We start from the raw sequence: 23,856 nt of genomic DNA on the forward strand, positions 1-23,856 counted from the left end.
TCAAGCTGTTGTATACCGGAAAAAAAAGGTACTACTACATACGAAAAATCAAAACTCGTGATTTTTCCTTTGCGAGATAGTTTTTTATTAGGAGATGTGGCAACTGCAATGCTGACTTTATGGCTAATTACCTAGGATTGAGGAAGGCTCTCTAGAACTTGAGCCTTTCTTGTCATATACTCTCTTCGTTCTTTTTTAAGTGTCGTTTTAGCTAGGGGTGCACATGGGTTGGGTTGGATGAATTTTGGTCAAAATAAAATCCGAACCGATCAAAATTGTCTGAGTTGGGTTGGGTTGAATTTCACAAATTTCTTCTTCGGACCCGATCCGAACCAACCCGACGAAGTTCAGATTGGGTCGCTATATTAAAATAATAATATATCTGAAATATTATAAAATCTTGCAAAAATTATTGTAAATTCAGAAAAAATTATAAAAAATACTAAATATGTTATAATACTAAATAGCATGAAAAAGACACAAAAAGTCATATCAAATAGCATGAAATAATACCACATAAATGACATATAGCCAAATATCATGAAAACATAAAACTTTTTTACCAAATGACATGAAACAATCTAACATAAATAGTACCTAAAAAGTGAAAAACAGCACTAAATGTCATGGCATGACACTTAGAACTTAGATGTCTCCAACATGTGAAATAACTATATATAAACATGTAACAAATAACTACGAACAAATACTCTAAGTTCAAATATGACAAATAACTACAAATACTTAAGTCTCAAAGTTTCAAAAGTCATCACTCCGACACTAGCACTCTAAATATGAGTAAAATTATAAAAAAAAATATTATTATATGTATGGGTTCTGGGTTGGGTTGGATGAATTTGAACTGAATCCGAAATCCGATCCGAACTTGGTTGGGTTGTAGTAAAATCCATCCGATTAACCCGATTGTCCGATCCAACCCGCATTTTTTCTATTGGATCGGATTGGGTTGGACGGGTTCATTGGATCTACCCAGCCCATGTTCACCCCTAGTTTTAGCATAAAACTCTTTAACTAAGATAGTGAATTGTTAGATTATTTTTTTTCATTCTACCCTCTCACCTCTCAATCATAAAGTCATAAAGCTCTCCAACTAAGATAGTGGATTGTTAATTTGTTTTTCCACTCTCTCATATCATTAAACCATTTACCACTCTCACCCAATCATAAAGTCATAAAGCTCTTCATAGGTATTGAGAAAAGAGAATTTTATGGAAAATGTGAAGTGGAGTTGTTGAAAAAGTAAGGGTATAATTTATAAATTGTAACCTTAAACATCAAAATGACAGTTAAATAAGAACAAAAAAATTCTTCTAAAACGACACTTAAAAAGGAAGGGGGAGTAATGTTTTAAGCCTTTTGACTGTTTAATCTATTGATATTATTTCCTCGTCTAAAAACAAAAAGGAGAAGAAAAAAAAAACAAAAAGCTACCAAACTGTGACCTCAACATGACAATATCCTTAGCATAATCTAAGAGTATCTTCTTAGAAACGCAGAAAGATTAATTGTGATTCACACCGAAGTTTGAATATTCTGAGCAGCCAATACTGGACTTGCCAGAATTAGCAATGACAAAACCATAATGATATGAAACCTCATTAGTTTTTTTCACATTATGAACACATGGATATTGCAGGGCTAGCCATGCAATTAGTGTGCGGGAAAAACAAAGAACAATTGCTAGATTTACAAACAAGTTATACCTCAATTCACCCATAGAAGGGAAAAACAAATCCAACCCAATTACATAAAAAAACCAAACTACACAAAAAGGAATAGTCTCTTCAACAAGAAAACCATGCATTGCTCCAATATCTATATCAATATTTATATACATCTAAACCAATAAATTTGTTGGTGCAAAACCAAGAGAGAAAACATAACAAGAAGCAAACATCATGGCCATGAGACCAGAAACACCTACCTTTGGAACACCACGTTCAGCGCGCGCTGTGTATAAAAATATTCAGCCCAAGTCAGAGATGAAGGAAAATGAGGAAGCATATTTTCTTCGTATTTACCTTCCTGGTGCATAATATTACCTTTTCTCTCTGTTTTTTTATTAGCATGCCACTTTGGTAATGGTTATACTTATATATGTCTCTTTAACTACAAGATTTATCTATAATCAACATAGGTTTGAATAAGTTTATAGTTCCTAAAAAGATAAGTAGTACATATTCTGATTTTATTTATTAGAGTCATTTATATATATATTTGGGAGAAGATGAAGGAGAATTAGAAAAATTAGGTTTGTGTTTAATCAGGATTCTGATAGAGAAAGAAACTTTTTGGTGGAGACAAGTCCACACAAATTATGGTGTATATAATTTCATCTACGCTGTTCAATTATTTAATAATATATGTATGGTCCATATTAGCTTGGGCACCATACCATTGTTTTCCAACGATTGCACAATAAACGAACCCTATTTTTATAATTAAATGTTAAAATGAGAAGAGAAAATGCTTAGGAAACCAAACAGGCCAATGTTTACACTCTTTCATCCGAAGAAAAAATCAAATAAAAGTAAAGTAGTATTTTGTAGTTAAAAGTAAAAACTAGATACAGAAGTTGGTGGGCAACCTTCCTCGGGGATCGAGGAGGAGATCCCCCGACGCTCCTTTCAGAAGTGAGCTTCTATTGGTCTTCTCAGTATGTCACTGCCGCCCTGCCCGGTAGTCTGGAGATGCTTTCTCTCCGTTCTACCATTTTTAGTAACAAAAAAAATACGGAAGTTAGGAAATGGAAATTAAACATGAACATGTTATTTTTCCATTTTTGCTGTCCAAATCTATTCGCCTGAACCATTTGGATTACACAGTGAAATCATTTACCGAACAAACTAAGTTAAAACATTTGACATTGCATCATATAAAGCTTCATCAAATTCAATACATCATTCTGTTTTTCATTTTGCAAGGTTTCACAAAGGAGAGTATACAGATCAGCTATTTGCTCCCTTCTCGAATGGTAAGGATTGTAGGAGAACGACGCATCGATGCTAGCAACAAATGGAGCCTCTTCAACCAAACATATCCTGTTCCAGAGAATTGTGAAGTGGAGAAACTTCAGGGCAAGATTGAGCATGGAAGTCTCATTGTTACAATGCCAAAGAAGTTCATTCCACCACCTACACCAATAGCACAAGTAGAAGAAACAACCAAACAAAAGGAAACCACTCCTCCAAAATCCACAGCTACTAGAGTGGAACAACAAGAACCTATTGGAGACAAGAAAATTAGTAGTGATGCATTGAAAGAACTAAAGGGTTCCCAGAAAGATACTTCTCCATCTCAGAAACCAAAGGACACTACTAGCCATAGGCCTGACGATTATAAGGGATTGCGAACTTTAAGCCCTTCAAAATCCTTTGAAGAGGAACCTGTGCTGAAAACCAAAGCAACAGCTGCAATCCCAAAAGAACAAACAGGTAAGCCTCAAATGGGAATTGAGCCAAACACAAAGCAAATAGATGAGGAAAAGCTTCAAGAGGAAATTAGGAAAAAGGCCATATTGGAAATAGTCAAGAAGCAATTAGAAGAAGAGAAGGCTGAGAAGGAAAGTGTCAAAAAGAAGGAAGTGGAAGGAGCAGATATTGGGAAGCCTTATTATGAGTCCAGAAAGCCAGAAAAATATCTGGATCATGATGTGGTTTTAAAAGGAAAAGAAATCAAGGCAAGAAAAGAGTCTGCTCCAAAATCTTCTGATGACAAGGGAAAGGACAGAGCAAAGAAGGATGAAATATACACAATAGGGAAAGGAGTCAAAGAAGTGGGTACTTGGACTTCTAAGGTTGTCACAAGAATAGGAGAAGGAAAATTGGATGACCAAGAGAAAACTTTGGTGGCAAATATGGGTGCTGCAATTCTAATAATTGCAGCACTAGGAGCTTATGTAACCTATAAGTTCACATCTTCTGACAAAACCTAGCTAAAACTAATTGTACACAGATCAATAAATCCTTGTGAACATTTGCATTTAAAAGCACGCGTTAATCTATTTATTTAACAGGCAAGATTATTAACTTTCATGTCGGCCTAAACCATTTTTCATCTACGCATTTCAACAAAGGGTTTATTTATTTACTATAATACTTATCTGACACATCTCCCCATAACAAGAAAATGCATAATCAAGGAACAGATGATGCAATGCATATTCTCATAAGCACTATATAAGTGGGTACTCAATCATTTTCAGGCCTGCCACCTTTCTTTACATTGATCTATCATAATACAAATACTAGCAGTATACCTTGCTAAGTAATAATGCTGAAAGCCAATTTTTAAAAAATGAAATGATATGTGCCAAGATCTAGAGCATTTAATTGCATCCATCCATGCTCAACAGATAATGAAATAACGTAACAGTTCATAAAAAATAAAGCCATGTCTGTGAGTGTATGCACATGCACTTCAGTGTTTCCTCTTCTATACATTTACTAAACTATCCATAAAAGAGATGCAGTGACTAGCTCTACAAACTATATACTGTAATTCTACATTAGCTGCAACATACAGAGAATAACAGTCAAAATTGCACCTTGCTACTTTGTTTCAGTTGCAAGAGGTGAGTTTGAACCAGTAAAGTAATGAAGCGAAAAAACAGCCAAGCTGCAAACCCTATAAGGGATTGACTCACTTGTATAGCATGGCAATGGGCACACACATTTCATGTTCAGAGACGACCAATTTATTCAAACTATTCCAAATGCACGTTTCGCAGAATCAAGGGTATTGGAGAGGAGCATTGATATAGCAATTGGTCCCACACCTCCAGGAACAGGGGTAATGGCTGATGCCACCTTGACTGCCTCTTCAAAGCAGACATCTCCTGTGATGCGGAAGCCTTGGCCATGGGGGTCCTGCAAATTATATTTAACTGCATCATGATAATAACAAATTCATAAGGAACTAGTCCACCCTCCATCTTATTTGCTTCTATAGATCTTTCAGTTTTTTTTGCATTTTTCTCTTATGGCTGAATGTAACCAAGTATATATGAAATTAGGTCCATCTTGTTATGGAGTGAGGTTATCCCTCACTGTTGTAGCATGAGGGGAGGCATGAATATATTTTTTACTCACCACATTGGATGAGAAGTAAAACACATTAGTGAAGCACATCTTAGGGTTTTGGGTGTATGAGTCCTTTCACTTATATACTGTTCAACACTTACTTTTTTTTTTTTTCAATGTGTGACTTCTTATTTATTCTTGTACTTCTTACTTACACTTAAAGTCTCAACACATCCTGGTACCAATTCAGTGCTCTCTCTGTTTTTTCTTAAGATTCTATTTTGGAGGTCCAGAAAATGGGGGCACTAAAGTATCTTTTCACCAACACTATGCCCATTCTTTTTCTTTTACCCCTATAGTGTCTTTCTCCCATTTTCCTTTCTAACATACATCCATTTCCCCTAAGCTTGTGCTTTGTCAAGTGACTTAAGTATGCATCCTAGATGAGGGAATAACAGCCTCCCCACCCCACACCCCCAAAAAAGAAGAGTAAGTCTCGATATAACAAACAACTACAGAGATTAGAAGGGTCCATATCAATGAAACACCTGTGATTGTTAAAAATTAATTTGGCACTGATTTTGAAGGGAAGTCTTGGTTAAGAAACTTACTGATGATGTAATCCAGCAAAGAAAAACAATTGTATATATACTAATGAAACAATTGATGACTAGTTTGAAATATTATTTCTACCACTATCTTTTATCGTGTGACATCATAAGCTGAATTAACCTGAAAAATATGCAAGAATGATGTCCCTGAAAAGTATACTCTATTAAGATAATGCCACATTAACTTTGACAGGCTACTTAAGCCTAATCAACTTCAACCTAATTCTTTTCCTAAGGAATTCATTTTTCTCTAGAAATCCTCATCACTTTCATTCTGTACTAAGCCAAATCATATACTTTTGGTTTTCTCTATAGGATGCTGGATGTAAAACCACATTCCTCCAGATTTGACTTATCATTTCACTGTACCAAATATGCGCTTTGAAACAAAGCAAAGGCTCCACCCAGATACTATGAAATGAGAAATAGTACGTCTTTGTGTGTGATTTCCACTCAGACATATTTTATGTTATAATAATTATACAGTACATTTTCCACCAAGTTATTACACCATAGAAATACCTAAATGTTACTTCAAGGTCTTTGTTTAGGTAGATATAAAAATAATATCACACTCCTAGCGCCTCTGTAGATCAATTATCTGAATGTCAGTCTAGGTAGCTTCAATGAAGGCTGTCAATTAAAGAATTTCAAAACTATCAACAGGGCTAGGTGCATCCAGTTGTCTTTGCTAATGGCAATAACAAAGCTTCACAAAGAAACAATGAGAAACTCTGCTAAGTTAAATTAGTTAAATTTCAACAAATGAGCAACAAGACTCCAAAGAGCAAGGGAAGAGTTATCCGAATTGCACCATATACCCTTAACTGAAAAGGAACCAAAGTGAAAAGAGTAAACGAGATTCTGATGAAATCCATGAATCAAACAATCCCAAATAGGAATGCCACAAACATAGGAACATCATATCCTCTCCATTAAATCTAAACATAGTACTAGTGCGCTTCTTACATATTATAATATCAATCATTAAATCCATGTATTTTGGTCTTTAAGTTAAACAACCTTTTGGCAATCTACAGGAACAATTTCCGGATCCTGTGAAAAAATATTTATGCTTGCGGCGTAGAAATCCAATTTGAAACATTTTTCAGATGGTCCATAAAGGTTATTCAGAACATGTTGCAGAATTTCAAAGGGGCAAGTCTTATTATCAGTGTGTATTTGCTTTTCTACTATGTTGATCTTTCCCTCAATAGCTGATGTGTTGTCTACTCCTTTTATTCTTCTTTTAACAAAGAATATATCTTTGAGATTGTCTGAAGAGATCAACAAGTTTCTGAAATAACATAATAAAAATTTGAAGTGCGTCCATGCATTCAACTGACCAGTGATCACATTTTAGCACACCTAAAATATTGAAGAGGTCATTACCTTAACTTGATTTGCTCCCATGTCAATCACCACAGCTGCTTGCTTTAGCCAATTGCCACGAACAAGGTTGGGAATTCCAACATCTGCTACCACAATATCTGCTTCAGAAGTTATTTGTTCAGCGTTCTTTGTGTATGCATGTAACATGCTGACTGTTGCATTGTGCCTCTACTGAAAAGATGATAAGTCAGCCTTTTAACAATTGAAACATCCTTCTCAAAAACAACATTTATGTTACCTGCAATAGCAAGGAAGTGGGTAACCCCCCAATTTTACTCCTTCCAATTACTACTGCTCTTTTCCCTGTGATCTCCACACCATGCCTAAGCAACAACTCAATGCAGCCCTTGGGGGCACAAGGGACGAAGAAGGGTTTTCTTCCTCTTTTGGCAAGATTTCCCATATTTGTGGGATGAAAGCCATCCACATCTTTTTCAGGACTCACAACATTGATAATCTTTTCCTCTTCCAAATGCTGCATATAACCAAGGTATTAATATCAAAACCCACCCCCCACCACACAGGACCAAATCACCAAAATAATGGCAGCAATTATATGATGTAAGCTTTTAGACTAAACCTCCTAATTCCCATACCTTCATTAAAATGAATCAATAAAAAAAATTATCTTACTCAGTTTACTTTGATTCTAGACCAAATAAAGTTTCCATCTTGGTCCAACTTATTTGAGCTTATCTTATAGCATAAGCGCTTATGCAGGTGTTTGGGAGATGAGAGCTTATGTAAATAGCTTATGGGTCTACCTATAAGCTGTTTTGTATGAATAAGAGCTTATGCTTACATGTATAAGCGCTTATGTGATAAGCACGCTTAATTAAGTTGTTTACCAAAACACACCCAATTGTCTATGTTTAGAGGTTGGAGTTGAAAAGCACCGTCATCAATAATAAGCATTGAACAGTCAAAATGATGAGTAAATTACTTGAGGCAGAGGAAGTTGCACAACAATGCCATGTACACCCGGGTCATCACTGAAACTGGAAACAGCATCAAGCAATTCATTTTCAGTGCAGTTTTCTGGAAACTGGGCAACCACTGTTTCAATGCCAACTTGATCACAAGCTTTCAACTTAATGTTGATGAAAGTGTGAGAGTCACTCCTATCTCCTACAAAAACCACAGCCAACCTTGGAAACTTCCCAATTCCACTCCTCATCCTCCTTATGTCCTCAGCTACTTCAAACTTTATGTCTTTGGCAATTGGTTTGCCTTCAAGAATTGCAGCATTATTATGGCCATTACCATTAGACCCTTAAGCATCACAAAAAACCAAAAAGAAACAAAATATATTATTGACTTAAAGTGACCAAAGCAAAGGTCTCAGAGCACCATAAAACTTGAAATTTGGATCATATATAGAGCTTACACTGGAAAGTTTCAGGGAAATGGGTATGAGGAGAAGTGTTCTCTCTGGGAATCCAAACATCAGGGAGATTGGGGCCAAAAAGGGCATAAGAAGATGGAGCAGAAAAAGAATGTAATGCATTTCTCAGAGTTCTATGCAATGCCACCATAGCAGCAGTGGCACAAGCTCTCATTTTTGTGAGGATTTGTGAATATGAAAGTGGAGAGAGAGAGAGTATGAACTGAAAGTGTGTTTCTGTTTGATTGAAACGATGACAACACCCTGTGTGACTGTGTCCCAGGTTTGAGTTGTGAATGTAACTATGTAAGTACGTGTTCAGTGTTAGACCATGCCACCTCAAGATTGTTAAAGAAAAACAAGAAAATGAAAATTACAAGTTCTAAAAATATTTTGTTTTTTTTAAAGCTAATATGAAATTATTTTGGATTATATTTTTTAAGGCTTAATTGCATTTGGAAGAAGCGCAGACTAGCAACACTTTTTTTTCAACACTTTCTCATTAATTGGTTGAAATTTATGTGAGTTCTACTAAGTTGGAAGTGAGACTCATATTTTAATGAACCTAACAATTACATGTAATTAATTAATTAAATAGAGAGAATTGTTAACATTTTTCTTACAGTAAAATATATTCAATTATGTTGAAGTTTTCTTATATGATACCATACTTCAAAGTTAAGATTGACTCAAATATTACATTTTACCCGATTTATATTTAAGCTAATAAAAAACATAATTTTGTGGAGGATATAAATCTACGGTTAATACTTACAAACTTGGGCTATGTTTGACATGTCATTTCAGCTAGCTTATAGCTTATTTGACTAGCTTAAAGTTTATTTGACTAGCTTAAAAGCTCTTCAAAAGTGTTTGGTGAAGGAGCTTATTTTAGTAGCTTAAAGCTTTAAGCTATAAGCTATCTCAGGTAGCTTATAGCTTAAAGCTTATAGCTTATTAAATTTATTCTCATTTTTATCCTTATTAATTTATTAAAATTCTACTATTACCCTTATATATTTATAAAAACACTAAACCTATTTTTCATCACACTTACGTATGCAGTTCCCGCCACACCGCTGCGCACCACAAGTATTAAAAATATTATATTAAGATGATAAATAACTTGAGTTAATAAAAATATTTAAAGTGATATTAATTTTAATATTAATATCATATAGATATTAATGTGAAAATAAAGTAATGTTAAATATAAAAATAATTATACACGTATGTCCTTTTATGTCATTTTACAATTTCAGCTTGTTTAACAGCTAGTTTTTCCAAACACTTTTGTTTTAATCATGTAGCTTTTCAGTTTTCAGTTATCAGTTTTCAGCTAGCTTATCAGCTTTCAGCTATCAGCTAGCTTATAAGCTTTCAGCTAGCTTATCAGCTAAACATGCCAAACATAGCGTTGATATTCCGCCATCAAAATAAATTCTTGATCCAATAGCATGTCCAATCCAGCCTAGACAAACATTGGACTGGAAGTAACAATGCATGATTAATTTAACAATATTATGACAACATAAATCACTTTCCCCCCTCTTCATGGAACTTAAAGTGTATGAGCCAAACAAGGAACTTTCACTTTATTTATTAGAGAAGTTATACCTCACAATGACTAAGTGGAATTCATCAAGTTAGGTCACGTTTGAATCAAATTTGAAGTGGCCGAAAAGGATGACCTTCATTTTAAAGAAAACCCAACATAACAACAATCTCTCTTAAACTGTTCACTATAAATATAGGAACCAACAAATCCAATTCAAGTCAAGTTCCATTGTATATCATTAATTGCAATATAGTTTGCTGAAATTGAAAAACAAACAAGAAAAAATTAACAGTTGGAAATTAATCTCTACCATGTCATCTACAGATAAAGATGTGCAGGTGCAATGTGAAACACAGGAAACTCCAGAATCACACCTTCTGCTTGTTAATATTCCTGATGGTTTGTTATTTTATCTCATCAAATTTCATATTCTTATTCTTTTATGTATTTGAAACATCGCTTTTCTGAGTTTCCATTAAAAGAGTTTTACTTTCATTCATTTAGAAAACCATATCAGTATTTTTTGGGTAGAAACATTAAAAAATGCACATTGCCATGCATTATTCAATTACCTCTCCATAAAGAATTCGTTCATATGAGAAGTTGATGGATTTTGAAGTGGTCCACCAATTAACCACTATTAATATTCGTTAATATAGTAATAAAAAAATCGAATCAAATACAATTATTAGTAAATTACCGGTAGACCACTTCAAAATTGGTCCACCCTAGTCCCTACCGATACTTTTTAAAACTAATAGAAAATATTTTTAAAAAGTTATTAAAATATGTTATTATTTTTATTGAATCATTTCTTTTATTTATTTTTGATAAGTGCATGTTGTTTCCTTTGATGTGCTTATGCATAGGTTTTGCAAGAGAACATATTGGGGCTAAGGTTGAGTATGATTTTGGAAGGGTTAGAGTTTATGGTGAAAAACCACTTGGAAATAACAAAAGCAGCCGTTTTGATGAAAGGTATAAAGTTCCAGCACACTGTGATATTAGCAGAGTTAGAGGAAGGTTTGATGGAAAAACCATCACCATCATAATGCCAAAGATTCCAGGCCTAGTCCCTGAAACAACTGAACAAGAACCACCCAAACCTGCAGTGCAAGAAACACAACCAAACCAAGGGAATGACAAGGATGAAACTCCTCAACAATCTGCAATTGGAGATGATAAAGAAAAAGCCACTGCTTCTGAGGTGAAAGATCAAAAGGGTACTCAAGAAGGAACTTCTTCTGAGCAGGATCCAAAATCAACAATTGAAGGTAAAGAAGAAGGTAAGGATCATGAGGCTTCAACTTCAACCTCGGCACCGGAAGCTACAGAAGAGTCTTTGCCTCAAAAGGGTACTCAAGAAGCAACCCCTCAGAATGCAACAGCTACAAGAGATGCCAAACTTCAAACAGAAGCAAAATCTGCTGATGAAAATAAGAAAAAGGAGAAGGCTGAGAAGGAAGAGTCTTTGCCTCAAAAGGGTACTCAAGAACCAACCCCTCAGAATGCAACAGCTACAAGAGATGCCAAACTTCAAACAGAAGCAAAATCTGCTGATGAAAATAAGAAAAAGGAGAAGGCTGAGAAGGAAGAGTCTTTGCCTCAAAAGGGTACTCAAGAACCAACCCCTCAGAATGCAACAGCTACAAGAGATGCCAAACTTCAAACAGAAGCAACATCTGTTGATGAAAATAAGGAAAAGGTTGAAAAAGAAGAAATTAAGGATAATCCTAATAACAAGACTTCGGAGAAAGGAAATACACCTGAAGAAAAGGCTGTTGTGGCTGATTCCTCTCCTACCCCTGAAAAGGAAAGCAAGGAAGAAAGAAAAGAATCTTCCATGGTTGAAAGTTCTCTTCCAAAGAGTACAGAGAAAGTAAAAGGAAAGGAAATTAATGGTAAATCTGGTGCTGATGAAAATGAAACAAAGAGTGACAAGAAGGCCATGGTTGAATCAACAAGGACAAAAATCAAGGAGAAGGCTTCTTCTGCTTATCAAGCTCTTACTAGTATGACAAATAGGTTCAATGAAGAGGATAAACAAAAGCTGATATACATGGGTGCTGCAGTTGTTGTTCTGACACTAAGTGTTTATGCTTCCTACAAGTTTCGTTCCTCGCGTAGACCATAGGCAATGACACCATACCTGTTTTCTTTCACATGGTTTCTCATAGAAGTTTCGTTTCAATAATGACATATATTGTAGAACAAGCTTGCTAAACTCTACTCATGAATCATGATCAAGTTGTATTTCAGGGATGTAGTCCCCATGCTTGAATCAACGAAAAAAACAGATCAGGGAAGTTTGGAGATGTAAAAGCTATCGGGCAACTCATATATTTGATCAATAACTGAAAAATACATTGTGATTAACATTGTCTTTTGCATATATTGCTCCTAAACTTGTTTCTATGACTTTATGTTTATATGTAAAAAGCAATTGGAAACACTTTTTAATGACTTTATGCAAACAGTTTTTCTTTCTCATGTTGAAAAATAAATGAAAATAGGAAAGGAAGAGTTAGTGGAACTATGCATGTAGTGGGAGGGCTCAAGATCTTATATCCTCAAATGGTGTCTCAATTTCCTGTCCCACCAATGAAATCTTGTCACATCAATCAAAAAACATATGAGTGAGCCAGTTACAAAATTACATGTTGATTTTCAACTGACATGCAAAAAAATTATTAGAGGGACAGGAAATTGATACCATGTGAGGACAGAAGATTTCAATCCGAAGTAGATGATAGGATACACTAGATATAACAGAATACTATTTGGTGAGAAGGCTTATGTACTTTTTACTAAAACTATGATGAATCTCATCATTCAAAATGAAGTTAGAGATTATTCTACTGCTCTAAATTTCTCAATTCTTCCAAGTAGATGAATTATCAAAACAAGATTACCTTCTATTGCTTCTAGCCATTTATCATTCCTGCATTCTCCAAATAGGTACACAGTATATTAAGATCCCTAAAAAGTAAGAGGCACATATTGTGATCATAGCATATGCATATGCTCTCCAAGGGTGCATGCTTTCTCTCATCGCATTGAACTCGGCAACAAAGGTAGAGACAGTACTCAAACAACCCAACAGGCCAAACTGTATGCCTGTGATAATAGTATCACAATTCCTGGTGTCCACCTGCATCAGATCACAATCTCCATTATCATGATATAGATTCTTGAATCTTTTTATATGAAATATATAATATCACAATAATAAATAATAAAGGAAGAGAAACATAAGAGTAAATGGGCAAATAGCCACATTCCCCTGAAACTTTTGTGTATATATTATATACAGCTCAAAAATTTGGTTTTCCTAGCAGAAAAAGTTGAATGAGAATCCACTCTTCAATGTAAAAAACACGTTATAAAAAACTACTGATTTGTAAAAATTTATTTTGATTTTTGTCAGACAAATATGGCAGGATACTAAATGAATCATATTCTGGGAAACTTACCAGTTTCTTCGTTGTAGCAAGTGCAGCCATGACACAACAAGCAGAGACATTTGCAATTAGAGTTCCAAATGGAATCCAATTCAACGAACCAGTCCTTCCTAATCCACGTCCATTTAGTCGGGCTAAGCCCCACCTAATCCACACACCAAAAGGTCCAACTATGCAACCAATCCATACAACAGATTTTTCACCATTCTTGAAATCAGAAATCAATAATACACCACTAACACCCCACAACAAGCCTAAAATCAGCAATAAGACAATCATAGCTTCCAAGTGACACTTTATATTGATCTTGGATCTACCTGTTTCACTTCCAGAACTCATCTTTGGCCTGCTGAGAAGCCACCTAAATCCCTTGGCTGTTTCTATTCCAGAGATGATGGAGGCAAAGGCAACAAGAGATAATCCTGCACAACTCCAGTTATTTGAAAAGCTCATCTTATCAATTCATCCATGATGAGGCTAAGATAAAGATGACATTGAATGTGAAGTGAAAAACCACAACTGATTAATTGAATGCTACTAAAATATCCCTATCAAATTTACCTATTAGATAGCCAAGCACAGAATAGAGCCAGTTCCCAGCAGCACTATGTTCAAGCATTTTCTGATTCCAGCCGCTGAACGTTGTTAGACTCCCTAAGTAACCAGTTGTCAGTGCAATAGCCAGATATTCAGACACGTTGGATATGTCCTCTTTGAATACAACACCAAGCCATCCCATTACAAAAGAACCAACCTATAAAGATATTCAAAGTTCCCATCAAGACAATGTGAATCAGTTGTGTCTTTTTAAAGCAAGGTTAAAACTATCAAATTTACTGTGCTAAACCAAGACTTGAACCCCCCCCCCCCCCCTCTTTCAAGTGCAATACTAGTTAAATTATACAAAACTGGACTGTTGTAAGTCCCCAGAAAACATGTATGTTGAGGTTGGGAAAATAATATGAAAAGGTAATGGATTATGGCTTATAGGAATGGACATTAAAAATCAGACATCCTACACATCTTAATGTTCTGTTAATAAGGAAGATAATTTTACTTATATTAATACAAACTAGAGTAGTTTCTGTGCCATATAGTATGATTTTTATGTGATAAGCATCACAATCAAGTAATAAATGTATTATGTGCTCTAGGATTCTAGCACTAGGAAACATGGTTAATGTGTAACACAAACAAGTAAAGATATAAAAATACATAAGGAAAAAAGAAACTGGTAAAATAAGCTCTCAGGCCTGGGGGGCTTTTTCGTGGCTTTGGTATATTTCTGGCTTTGCCTTCCCCAAATCTCATCTGTGGGGGTTGTATTCCAGCTCTCATGATAATAAACTCTTTATCTTTCGAAAAAAAAATACATAAAGGAAAAAGAAACTGGTAAAATATCAGCTCTGCAATGAATAAACCCTACAAAATCTGTCTCCCATTATATCATTTCTCCTGTCACCACCAATCAGTCACTTTTCAGGTTCAAAACAAGTTATGTACCAGTCAGTTACACATCACTTCAAGTACTTAAAGAGGTGAAGAACTTTTGTTCGAACAATCTTCAACACATAAATAAGGCTTGAATCTGTTTACTACTAATCTATTTTCTAAAATCTACTTTTGGACACAGGAGCTTAATTTTCTCACAGTTATACGAGCATAGTAGCATACAACTTAACTAGCCAGGAGGAAGCACCACATTTTCCACTTACTATCATTCAATCCATTTTATTCTTATTGCTATTATGAATCACTCATATTTCTGTTTCTTTCTAGCAAGCCTAACAAAACTGTTTTAAGACATTCAATGCCTTTTATTCTAATTGCCATTATGAATCATCGAGGATTATTTCTTTCTTTTTAGCAAATATAACCGAATTAATGTGAAAATATGATCGTGATACCCATGGCGTATGTCATCCTCACATGTGTTTGTGTGCAAGTGTACTAGCAAGTGTGGGAAAGTAGAGTCACTAACAAGGAAGAGAAGAAGTAGAGACCATATTAGAAGGCAGGTCATGGTAAAGAATAGTTTGGTCACTTGTCACGCGACCAATCCCGGGGCCAAATAGCAGGCCTAGTATGTATCTTGTTAATACCTGCATAATGGTTACAAAAGAAAAAGGGTAAATTAGTATCGTGCTGAAAACTAAATTTCTATTATGAAACTATGATCAGAATATCACTGATATTGATAAATGCTCGAGGAAGAGCTTTCATCAAATCTTGAGCATCACTTGCCATGAAATATAAAATTGCAAATACTATTATAAGCACCCTCGCTTTATATCTACAAGAGGATGACCAATACCCCCAGAAAACAAATGGCTACAACAAAAGTCATAATTAACTGTTAGAAGTCCCACATTGGCTAGAGATAGAGCCAAGATAAGCTTTATAAGGGTAGTGCAAACCTCAACTCTTGAGCTAGCTTTTGTGGTTGAGTATAGGCCTACCAATTTCTAATATGGTATCAGAGCCTATCCTAGATCCATTTGTTGTGGAGACCACCCATATTTGGGCCACCCGTTGTTGATCCCACGTTCCAGTCTGTTCAATCCTGGACGTGAGGGGGTGTGTTAGAAGTCCCACATTGGCTAGAGATAGAGCCAAGATAAGCTTTATAAGGGTAGTGCAAACCTCAACTCTTGAGCTAGCTTTTGTGGTTGAGTATAGGCCTACCAATTTCTAATATTAACCATTCTACTTCTTCTGCAAAGTATGTGTTTCTGTGTGTGTTTTAAGCAGATTCCCAAGGTTCAAGCACTAGAAACATGCTAAACAGTAATGGATTTATGCCATACTTTTAATACCTGACACCTCTGAGTATTTCTTCATATATATTGAAACATGCTAAAGATCTTTTTCCAAATAGACACTGTTGTTGACTCAACAACATATCGACAATTACTAGAAGTAAAAGGGATTCGTGTAACTAGAATTCAATTTGTGGATCCCCAAAGACGATCAAAGCAATCCTACTTGTTCACTGTTTTAAAACAAATGCATTTTTGCAAGATTTCAAGGGGAGAGTACTAACAATGTAGATCATTACATGATAAATAATTCTAATGAAACAGCATTTAGTTATATTAGTAAACCCTGCTCTTATGAATTATGATTATGAATTATCCACCTTTGTGTAATTTTTTAACAAAGGTATTATGCCAACCCCCCAAAAAATCAATTTTTCGGAAAATTAAAATTTAACTTGTAAATTGAGACAGAGGTTGTATTGCAAACCTCATAGTTTGTTTTATCTCATGTCACAAATTGCAAGAATGTAGAGATTTTCTGCTTATAAACTATAGTATTCATACGAACAATGTGTAAGTTTTCCTAATTAGCTACACATTCAAGAAACAATGCATATATATGATGAATATATGACAACTGTAAGTTATGTTCATTAAAAAAAACCATCGTCAAATTTTCAACCAGACGAGTTCAAAATACCGTTGATACGATAAAAAATCATATAGAATTATTACTTCACCCAAAACTATAACTGCTAACATAAATTTGTCTGATATCTGAAGTTCAGAGGATAGCATATTACCCCAAGAATACCAAAAACAGCCAAATGTAGCAGACATAAAGCATAATGCAGTGACTTTGACAATTCTTTATCCAGTTCCTGCAAATATAGACATTAAGCACTGTCACATGATTTACCATTAGTAAACTAAAATGTTCTGAATCATTCATCATCTAGTTAACAGAAATCGAAACCAAGATAAGCCCTAGCCATATAATTAAGCCCTGGTTGTAAATTTTTCAATAAAAATCACTCACATGTTTTATGTCTTGAGAGCCCTCTCTTTGATTGCTAAAAAGAGGAGACCTCAGCTCAGATGTTAAGGGAACAATAGAGGAGACTGAAGTGGATTCCCCAGGATAAGGCTTCAACTTCTGACTCCCTGGACTTTTAACAACATCCTCCTTATTTTCTGATACACACTCACTCTTAGCTCCATGACCCATTTCATGTACTGAGAGGCTTGATGAACTCAATGAATTTTGCCTACAAATTGTGAAATTCTCAGTGATACTGGATTATGATGCACTAGCAACACTACACCCCTTAAAAAGTTTACAATTTACACAAGTAAAGGAGTTAAGCTTGTAATTCAACAATTGAGAGCACACTCATATATATAAATGTAATCTTAATTGGTCAGTTTGTGTGGTCAATATTAATTGATATGTTCGCCCGCTCGGTTATGAAAGAAAGACCACTTCCTCTTATAAGGTTATGTGTTCGACTCGTAGTGGTGACCGAACTCGAAGCCAAAAAAAAATCTAATATGATCTCTAGTGATACATAGAGACATATGACATATATGATATGAGATATAACCAACAGATTTAATGCTAACAAGAAAATGTTACACCTGTAAGCTGTTGAATGGAGAGGGTTGAAAGCAATGGGTGGGGACAATTCAGATGAATTGACGACGCCTGCAGAAGGAACGTGGTTGTCCATGTTTTGAAACAATTTTGCATGATGAGAGTATAGTGGTAAGGGTTGCTCACGGCGCTCTAATTTGTATTTAGAGATAGAGAATATTTATCCCTCAAGCAAATGATATCAGCCTCACATCCTTTGAATCAGGCTATATGATGTTTAAATTTGAAAAACAAAGCCAAGAAAAAAAGTTGCACCCCATATCCGGTTAATCTCTGTTTTATTCAAGAGCTAGTGGACATATGAGTTGGGGAGGGGGTGGTCCAGAGATCCATTTTGGAAGGTTGTACTTTATCTTACCGATGTTCCAAAATAAATTATAATTTTTTGGTACATAAAAAAATTGTAAAACTACCTCTAAAATGTTTTGAATTTTTCATTTTAAAAACTAAAAAAAGAGAATTATTTTTAAAACAGGTTGTTACAAACAATTTTTTTATATTATATTTTTAAATTAGAAAATAATTTTTATATTTAATTTTTTGTAGAAAATAGTTTTTTAAAAATTGCAAACAAACAAGAGAATATTAGACTTTTTTGTTTTTGTTTAGGGGAACATAGTAAAAGAGGGTGGAGTAGAACAAAATGAATGAAATTAAGACATAATGTTAAGCTTTGTTTTCCATTTTTTGGTACAAGAAGTTAAATAAAGACAATCTACGACCTAAGTGTCAGGAAACCGATGAAATCTGCTAGGAGGAGGTAAGCTAGAGCCTTCGAAGGAGCATGGTAGACCACCGAATCATGAGTCGACAAGGACCCCAACTTTGCAAGGAAATCTACAGGCGCATTCCTTTTATTGAAAGTGTGCCTTAGCAGAACACATAATGGCTTCCTACACATAGCAACAATTCCACTAAGAATACTCGCATAAAAGTGCAACTTGTGATGCTTTCGCAAGCAGACGCACCACTAAGGTTGAATCCAAATACATATTTACAACCCTATAGCCAAGGTCCAAACATAACTGAGGTCCATGAAAGATACCAAGCAGCTCGGCGCGAAGAATCTCTGAATGCCAAATAGACATAGAAAAGCAAACAGTCCAATTCCCCGCTAATCATTGATCAGTTGAGTATTGTAAAATGAAGTCTTGATGAAACACTTTTGATTGTAAAGAAGTATGTGTAAACTAATTTCATGTTTCTTTACCCTTGTTATCCTTCAACTTACATCTCAAAGTTACTTTGCTTAATAGAGGTTTGCAATGAATTTCAATTGCTATTTTTTGCTCATACTTAACTAAGCACTTTTGTGTCAACAGTTTGCTGAAATTTGTAATCCTTTAACAAGACAAAAGAGCGCATAGCTAATCATATTGTGCTAAATGATATCATTTCATACAGAATTTTGCGCAATATACCTACAGCAGCAATATAATACGCTTTACAATTAATCATCATAAAGCCCATCACCATAAAAACCATTACCATCATCCTGATCAACCGAAGGTTTGCTCTTAGATTTTGCAGATTTGCTAGATTTTGAGGGTTTCTTAACTTTTTCTGCTTGCAACTCCAACACCTTCTCTGAAGGTTTCCGCTTTCTTTTCATGCGACCTCCAGCATCATCTTTGAAACAGAAAAATATATATTATTATAGAAGGCCTCACAAGAGTCACAATCATATCAGAAAAATGTATACACAACACATTCACAACTCTATCAACCACTGGTAACACAGTGAAACTCATTCATTGCTATAATCACAATTGAGACCAAACATGATAATCACTCTAAGATGTTATTTGGCCCTAGACTGTAACTAACACATCAAACATAAATGTAAATTTTCCATTTCTTTTAAATTAGAGTTAGTGTAGTTGAAAGTTGCAAATTCCAAACTAAAACCAAGGAGATAAATTTTATGGCAAAATCACAAAATTATGATTTATTAGCTTTGATTTATGAGGGCATTATGGCGTGTTTGATCTCGAATTGAGAATGGCTTGTGTTATGTTATACCGTTTATTTATTAGAGGGAAGGGGTTTAGAATTTGGAGTTCTTGAGAATTAAAATACTTTGTTATAAGCATATAATGCACATCATGATGTTACCTGCAAGAGGACTTGACGCGTGATCCATCGCATGTCCATTTGGTCCTGCTTCTTCTGAAAGAGGGGATCCAGTGTTATTGCTGTCTACCAATTTTGAAGAACTTTCCACACACTTCTCTTGCTGCTCAGGAGAATCCCGGCTAGGAGTTGCTGGCAAGAAACACAGCTCTTCTTGAGACATGTCGGAATCACTGAAAGCAGCATCTTTATCGAATTCCATAATGTCAACCTCCTCGTCTTCATTAATATCAGATCCTTTCACCTGCAAGCATATGATGTCAGAAAAGAAAAGGACAGGTGAAAAGAAATTAGGAAGTGCATGACCATTGTAATGCCCTTTTTACCTTCTCAGTCTCAGGAATCAGATCAAATTCATCTTCACGCTCTACATACTCCTCATTTTCCTCGAGCTCTTTGAAATCAGGAGCAAATGCACTCCAGTTCTCAGTATAGTCTTTTGCCCATATATAAACTAAGCCATTCAGCGAAACAGATACGACAATAGGATGTACAGGATGCCATGCTAAATCTACAAGTGCTTCTTTAGGTCCTTCAAGGATTTTGACAAGATGTCCAGCTCTATCCCATACATAAATCTTGTGCTCTCCTTTGCTAGCAGAACCACCAACTACCCACTCACCGTCACCACTGAAACCAGGTGCTTTCCAGTGCACCTTTGTGATGGAATCTTGAAACTCCCGGAATAAAGTTAAACATTTAGATCCAACAGCCTTCAGAGCCTCAATACTGCTTAGATCAGTGAGGTTCTCACCCATGTCATCAAGGGCTTTAACTTCACCTTTCAGAGGCAAAAGGTTTTCATAGATCCTTATCACTCGATCATTTGAATTCGTAAGAAGATACTGTCCATTCCTGCTGAAGACAATGTTCTTTATGACAGAACCACCCGAGGTCGGAACTAGGGCACGCACTTTGCCATCTTTGTAATCACTGATGAGAATTTCCCCTTTTGAGTTTCCCACATAAACCAGATTCCCATATTTATTAAAACAAGCAGCAGTTGGTGTGAAGGAGGTAACCCCATCGGAGCACTTATTGCGTAGAGGAGGTGTTGGCCCATTGCATGTCTCTGAGACAGAAACTTTAAGCAAAGTTGTGTTTCCCGTATTCAGGTCGACAATCATTGGTGCACAAGAGAGAGGGCATGTTAAGCAGACAGATGGGGTAGAGGAACCTGGATGAAGACGAGCTTGTAGAGGGGTTTGTTGCAAAACTATTCGTGTTATCTTTTTACCACTCATAACATCCCACAATGTTAATGACTTATCAGCAGCAGATACAAGAATTCGATGACCAAATTTTGACCAACAGATACTGGTTATGGGAGAAGAGCAGCCATCATCAGAAAGCACCTTAGCAATCCCCCTGGTTATAAAATCCCAAATAACACAACTTCCATCATTGCATCCAGCTGGTTCAGTTGAAAAAATAAGATCAAATATGAGAAAATTGACACCACAGAATATCTCCAATAAACATCTGATAATAGTTCGACACTTACTATAATATTTATGAACCGACATTTGACCAAATAGGCAAACAGCATGAAAAAAGTTCAGGCTTCAGAAAAAGAATTCCCACATAAATCAAGAAATCCATTGATACTAGCTTCACACGGAAATCTAATCCATAAAAAAAATGCTATGAAGCACGGGTACTTTGAAATTGGCTACGCACCCGCACCGGGTACGTACCGGGTACCGGTACTCCGTGGGTACGCCATGGGTACTTTGAAACCATGTTTTTTTTTTTACAAGCTTTACCAGGTGTTTGAATTGTTATTATATGCAAGATATATGAATATTGAGAGATTTGATATGTAATTAATAATATTATGTAACATAGATTATTTGATATCTATTTTTTTACTTCACTATATATATATATATATATATTTTAATATATATATTAACGTACCTATAACGTACCCGTACCTAGGATTTTCTAAAAATGCCGTACCTCGTACCCGGTACCGTACCCGTACCCGGTACCGCACCCGTACCTGTGCATCCTAGAAAAAATGTCTAAAAATCTATTCCAAACTGGTACATGAAATATATAATAGAATACCCATTGCATCATGTTTAACACATAATTGAAGTGGATACTTTAAAACAGTGAACTTCACAAAAACAGAAAAACTACTTCATCATAAAGGGAAAAGGTTGAGATGGCAGATGAGAACCAGATAATAGAAGGTTTGGAAAGTGTTTACACATCTATCCAACCAACATAAACCAAAACCTCAAAGTAACAAATTTGCTGCTAGCTCTTACCAGTAATCGTAATCTATTTTGGTTCCTTGAGGTTGAACCGTTCATACCATGATTTTGTACAGTAAATGTAGTAATTATAAATGGCAATTCAGTGACCAACCATATTTGAGCAGGGCTTGCATAAAAACTTAGCATCTTTTTATTACTTCATACAAAGTCAGCATAAACTCTTCACACTAAAACTCAAGAAATGCAGAGTAAAAAAAGGGACAATCACTGTATACCAGCTGTTCTCTTTTCTTAAATAGAATGCACAAATTAACATCACTGTCTAATAAAACTCCTCAAATATAACGGTGAAGTCACCATCAACTAATCAACCACATCACTCATACTACTACTACTACCATGCTTATCCACACCAGACCACTCACAATGGTAAAACAACCATCTTACATGTCATTACTAAGCTTAGGGCTTAATGGAAACACCCATGTTCCAAAATTTTCCCATTAACTAGCCAACACAAAAACAAGCCAAGGCATGAAACATCAAACACCTTCGATACCCGAATCCTAAAATTAAAATATCATGACATTTTCTTTTCTGGGTCATCAAGGAATAAAGGATTCCCTCATAAAATTTGCAACTTTAAACCTTAAAATCCAAAATCAACATGAAATTTTGAAAAATAGAAAAAATCAGTTTTTGCCCACGACCCATTTTCTAAAACCAGACAATTAGCATAAACACAGCACACACAAACCAAAACGACAAGGAAATTGCATGAAAACGCAGATACCCAGAAAGCAGAAAAGCACCATTTGAGTAAGAAAGCTAAGAAATCATTGAGAGAGAGTGAAAGAGGAGGTACCAGCAAGAAGGGTACCGCGACGGTTGAAGGCAATGCATTTCATACAACCATATTCCAAATACTCTTCGATTACTTCTGGGAAATCACCCTGCAATGGATCTTCAATACAAAGCAGAATGTTAGCGAAAACGAAACGAAACGAAACAAAGAGGAAAGGGTAGAGGTAGAGAAAGCGCACCGATGATGGAGGCGTTCATGGTTGAAGGTTGATGTTGGTGGTGGTTTTGGCGGAAGTGAAGTGAGGGAGAAGAAGAGAACAGGGAATGAATGAGAGAAATTTTGTTTGCGGTGATGTCGTTTTGTTTGGTCAAAACTCAAAAACGACCTCAAAGCACAAATCTTAAACAAATCAAAAAAAAATATATTCTGAATAAAATATTTGCTGATATGGATAAAATAATTAAATCATAATCATCACAATAAACAATAATTTTTGAAAATAATTAAATATATATAAAATTTTAGAAGATAACAATGGTAAATTGTAAAAGAACTGTAGAAGATAATTAAAGAATATTTGCAAGGAATAATTAAGAATATTCTAGAAGATAATAATCAGCTGAAAATTAGAAAAGTCAACTGAATCCAGAATGATTTTATTAAAATTAGGAAATAGAAACTCAAAAATCATAACAGATTTTCTCATAAATTCAAATATTTTATTAAAAATTAGGAGAGAGGAGAGTAATCACTTGAGAAGATTGTGGTTTCACTTTTGAGTCACAATTTTAAGAGAAGACTTATATATACACTTTGTGTGAGAGTGAGA

At 35.2% G+C, this 23,856-nt stretch overlaps 5 protein-coding genes across 7 annotated transcripts; 2 read left to right on the forward strand and 3 right to left on the reverse strand.

Moving 5' to 3' along the window:
* The first annotated feature begins 1,865 nt into the window (after positions 1-1,865).
* Positions 1,866-4,053, forward strand: LOC130742908 (protein RESTRICTED TEV MOVEMENT 2-like). The gene is made up of 2 exons (XM_057595012.1): positions 1,866-2,049; positions 2,946-4,053. Exons 1-2 carry the CDS (start codon positions 1,920-1,922, stop codon positions 3,953-3,955), a joined length of 1,140 nt encoding a protein of 379 aa, XP_057450995.1. The 5' UTR covers positions 1,866-1,919; the 3' UTR covers positions 3,956-4,053.
* Positions 3,297-10,236, reverse strand: LOC130742909 (bifunctional protein FolD 1, mitochondrial-like). Its single transcript, XM_057595013.1, has 6 exons — positions 8,433-10,236; positions 7,989-8,317; positions 7,284-7,520; positions 7,046-7,213; positions 4,667-4,889; positions 3,297-3,431 (listed from the first exon to the last, which is right to left on the reverse strand). Exons 1-5 carry the CDS (start codon positions 8,602-8,604, stop codon positions 4,722-4,724), a joined length of 1,074 nt encoding a protein of 357 aa, XP_057450996.1. The 5' UTR covers positions 8,605-10,236; the 3' UTR covers positions 3,297-3,431; positions 4,667-4,721.
* On the reverse strand, positions 7,201-18,010 carry LOC130742907 (fluoride export protein 1-like). 3 transcript variants are annotated; one of them, XM_057595010.1, is made up of 8 exons: positions 17,846-18,010; positions 17,247-17,475; positions 17,011-17,088; positions 15,452-15,550; positions 14,010-14,202; positions 13,461-13,870; positions 12,900-13,138; positions 7,201-7,283 (listed from the first exon to the last, which is right to left on the reverse strand). In XM_057595010.1, the coding sequence occupies exons 1-7, from the start codon at positions 17,935-17,937 to the stop codon at positions 12,923-12,925; spliced, it is 1,317 nt and encodes a 438-aa protein (XP_057450993.1). In that variant the 5' UTR covers positions 17,938-18,010; the 3' UTR covers positions 7,201-7,283; positions 12,900-12,922. The 3 variants fall into 3 exon arrangements, with proteins under 3 accessions (XP_057450993.1, XP_057450994.1, XP_057450992.1); XM_057595011.1 differs by lacking the exon at positions 7,201-7,283 and adding an exon at positions 8,195-8,317; XM_057595009.1 differs by lacking the exon at positions 7,201-7,283 and having other exon boundaries at positions 12,607-13,138; positions 17,846-18,009.
* LOC130742906 (inactive protein RESTRICTED TEV MOVEMENT 2-like) lies at positions 10,230-12,340 on the forward strand. Its single transcript, XM_057595008.1, has 2 exons — positions 10,230-10,386; positions 10,857-12,340. The coding sequence occupies exons 1-2, from the start codon at positions 10,299-10,301 to the stop codon at positions 12,119-12,121; spliced, it is 1,353 nt and encodes a 450-aa protein (XP_057450991.1). The 5' UTR covers positions 10,230-10,298; the 3' UTR covers positions 12,122-12,340.
* A 1,159-nt stretch (positions 18,011-19,169) lies between the features above and the next one.
* Positions 19,170-23,400, reverse strand: LOC130748603 (protein RBL). Its single transcript, XM_057601835.1, has 5 exons — positions 23,266-23,400; positions 23,088-23,186; positions 20,321-21,408; positions 19,977-20,238; positions 19,170-19,490 (listed from the first exon to the last, which is right to left on the reverse strand). The coding sequence occupies exons 1-5, from the start codon at positions 23,282-23,284 to the stop codon at positions 19,312-19,314; spliced, it is 1,647 nt and encodes a 548-aa protein (XP_057457818.1). The 5' UTR covers positions 23,285-23,400; the 3' UTR covers positions 19,170-19,311.
* Positions 23,401-23,856: the final 456 nt, after the last annotated feature.

Source organism: Lotus japonicus, chromosome 3 (assembly GCF_012489685.1).
Source record: "Lotus japonicus ecotype B-129 chromosome 3, LjGifu_v1.2".
NCBI lineage: Eukaryota > Viridiplantae > Streptophyta > Magnoliopsida > Fabales > Fabaceae > Lotus > Lotus japonicus.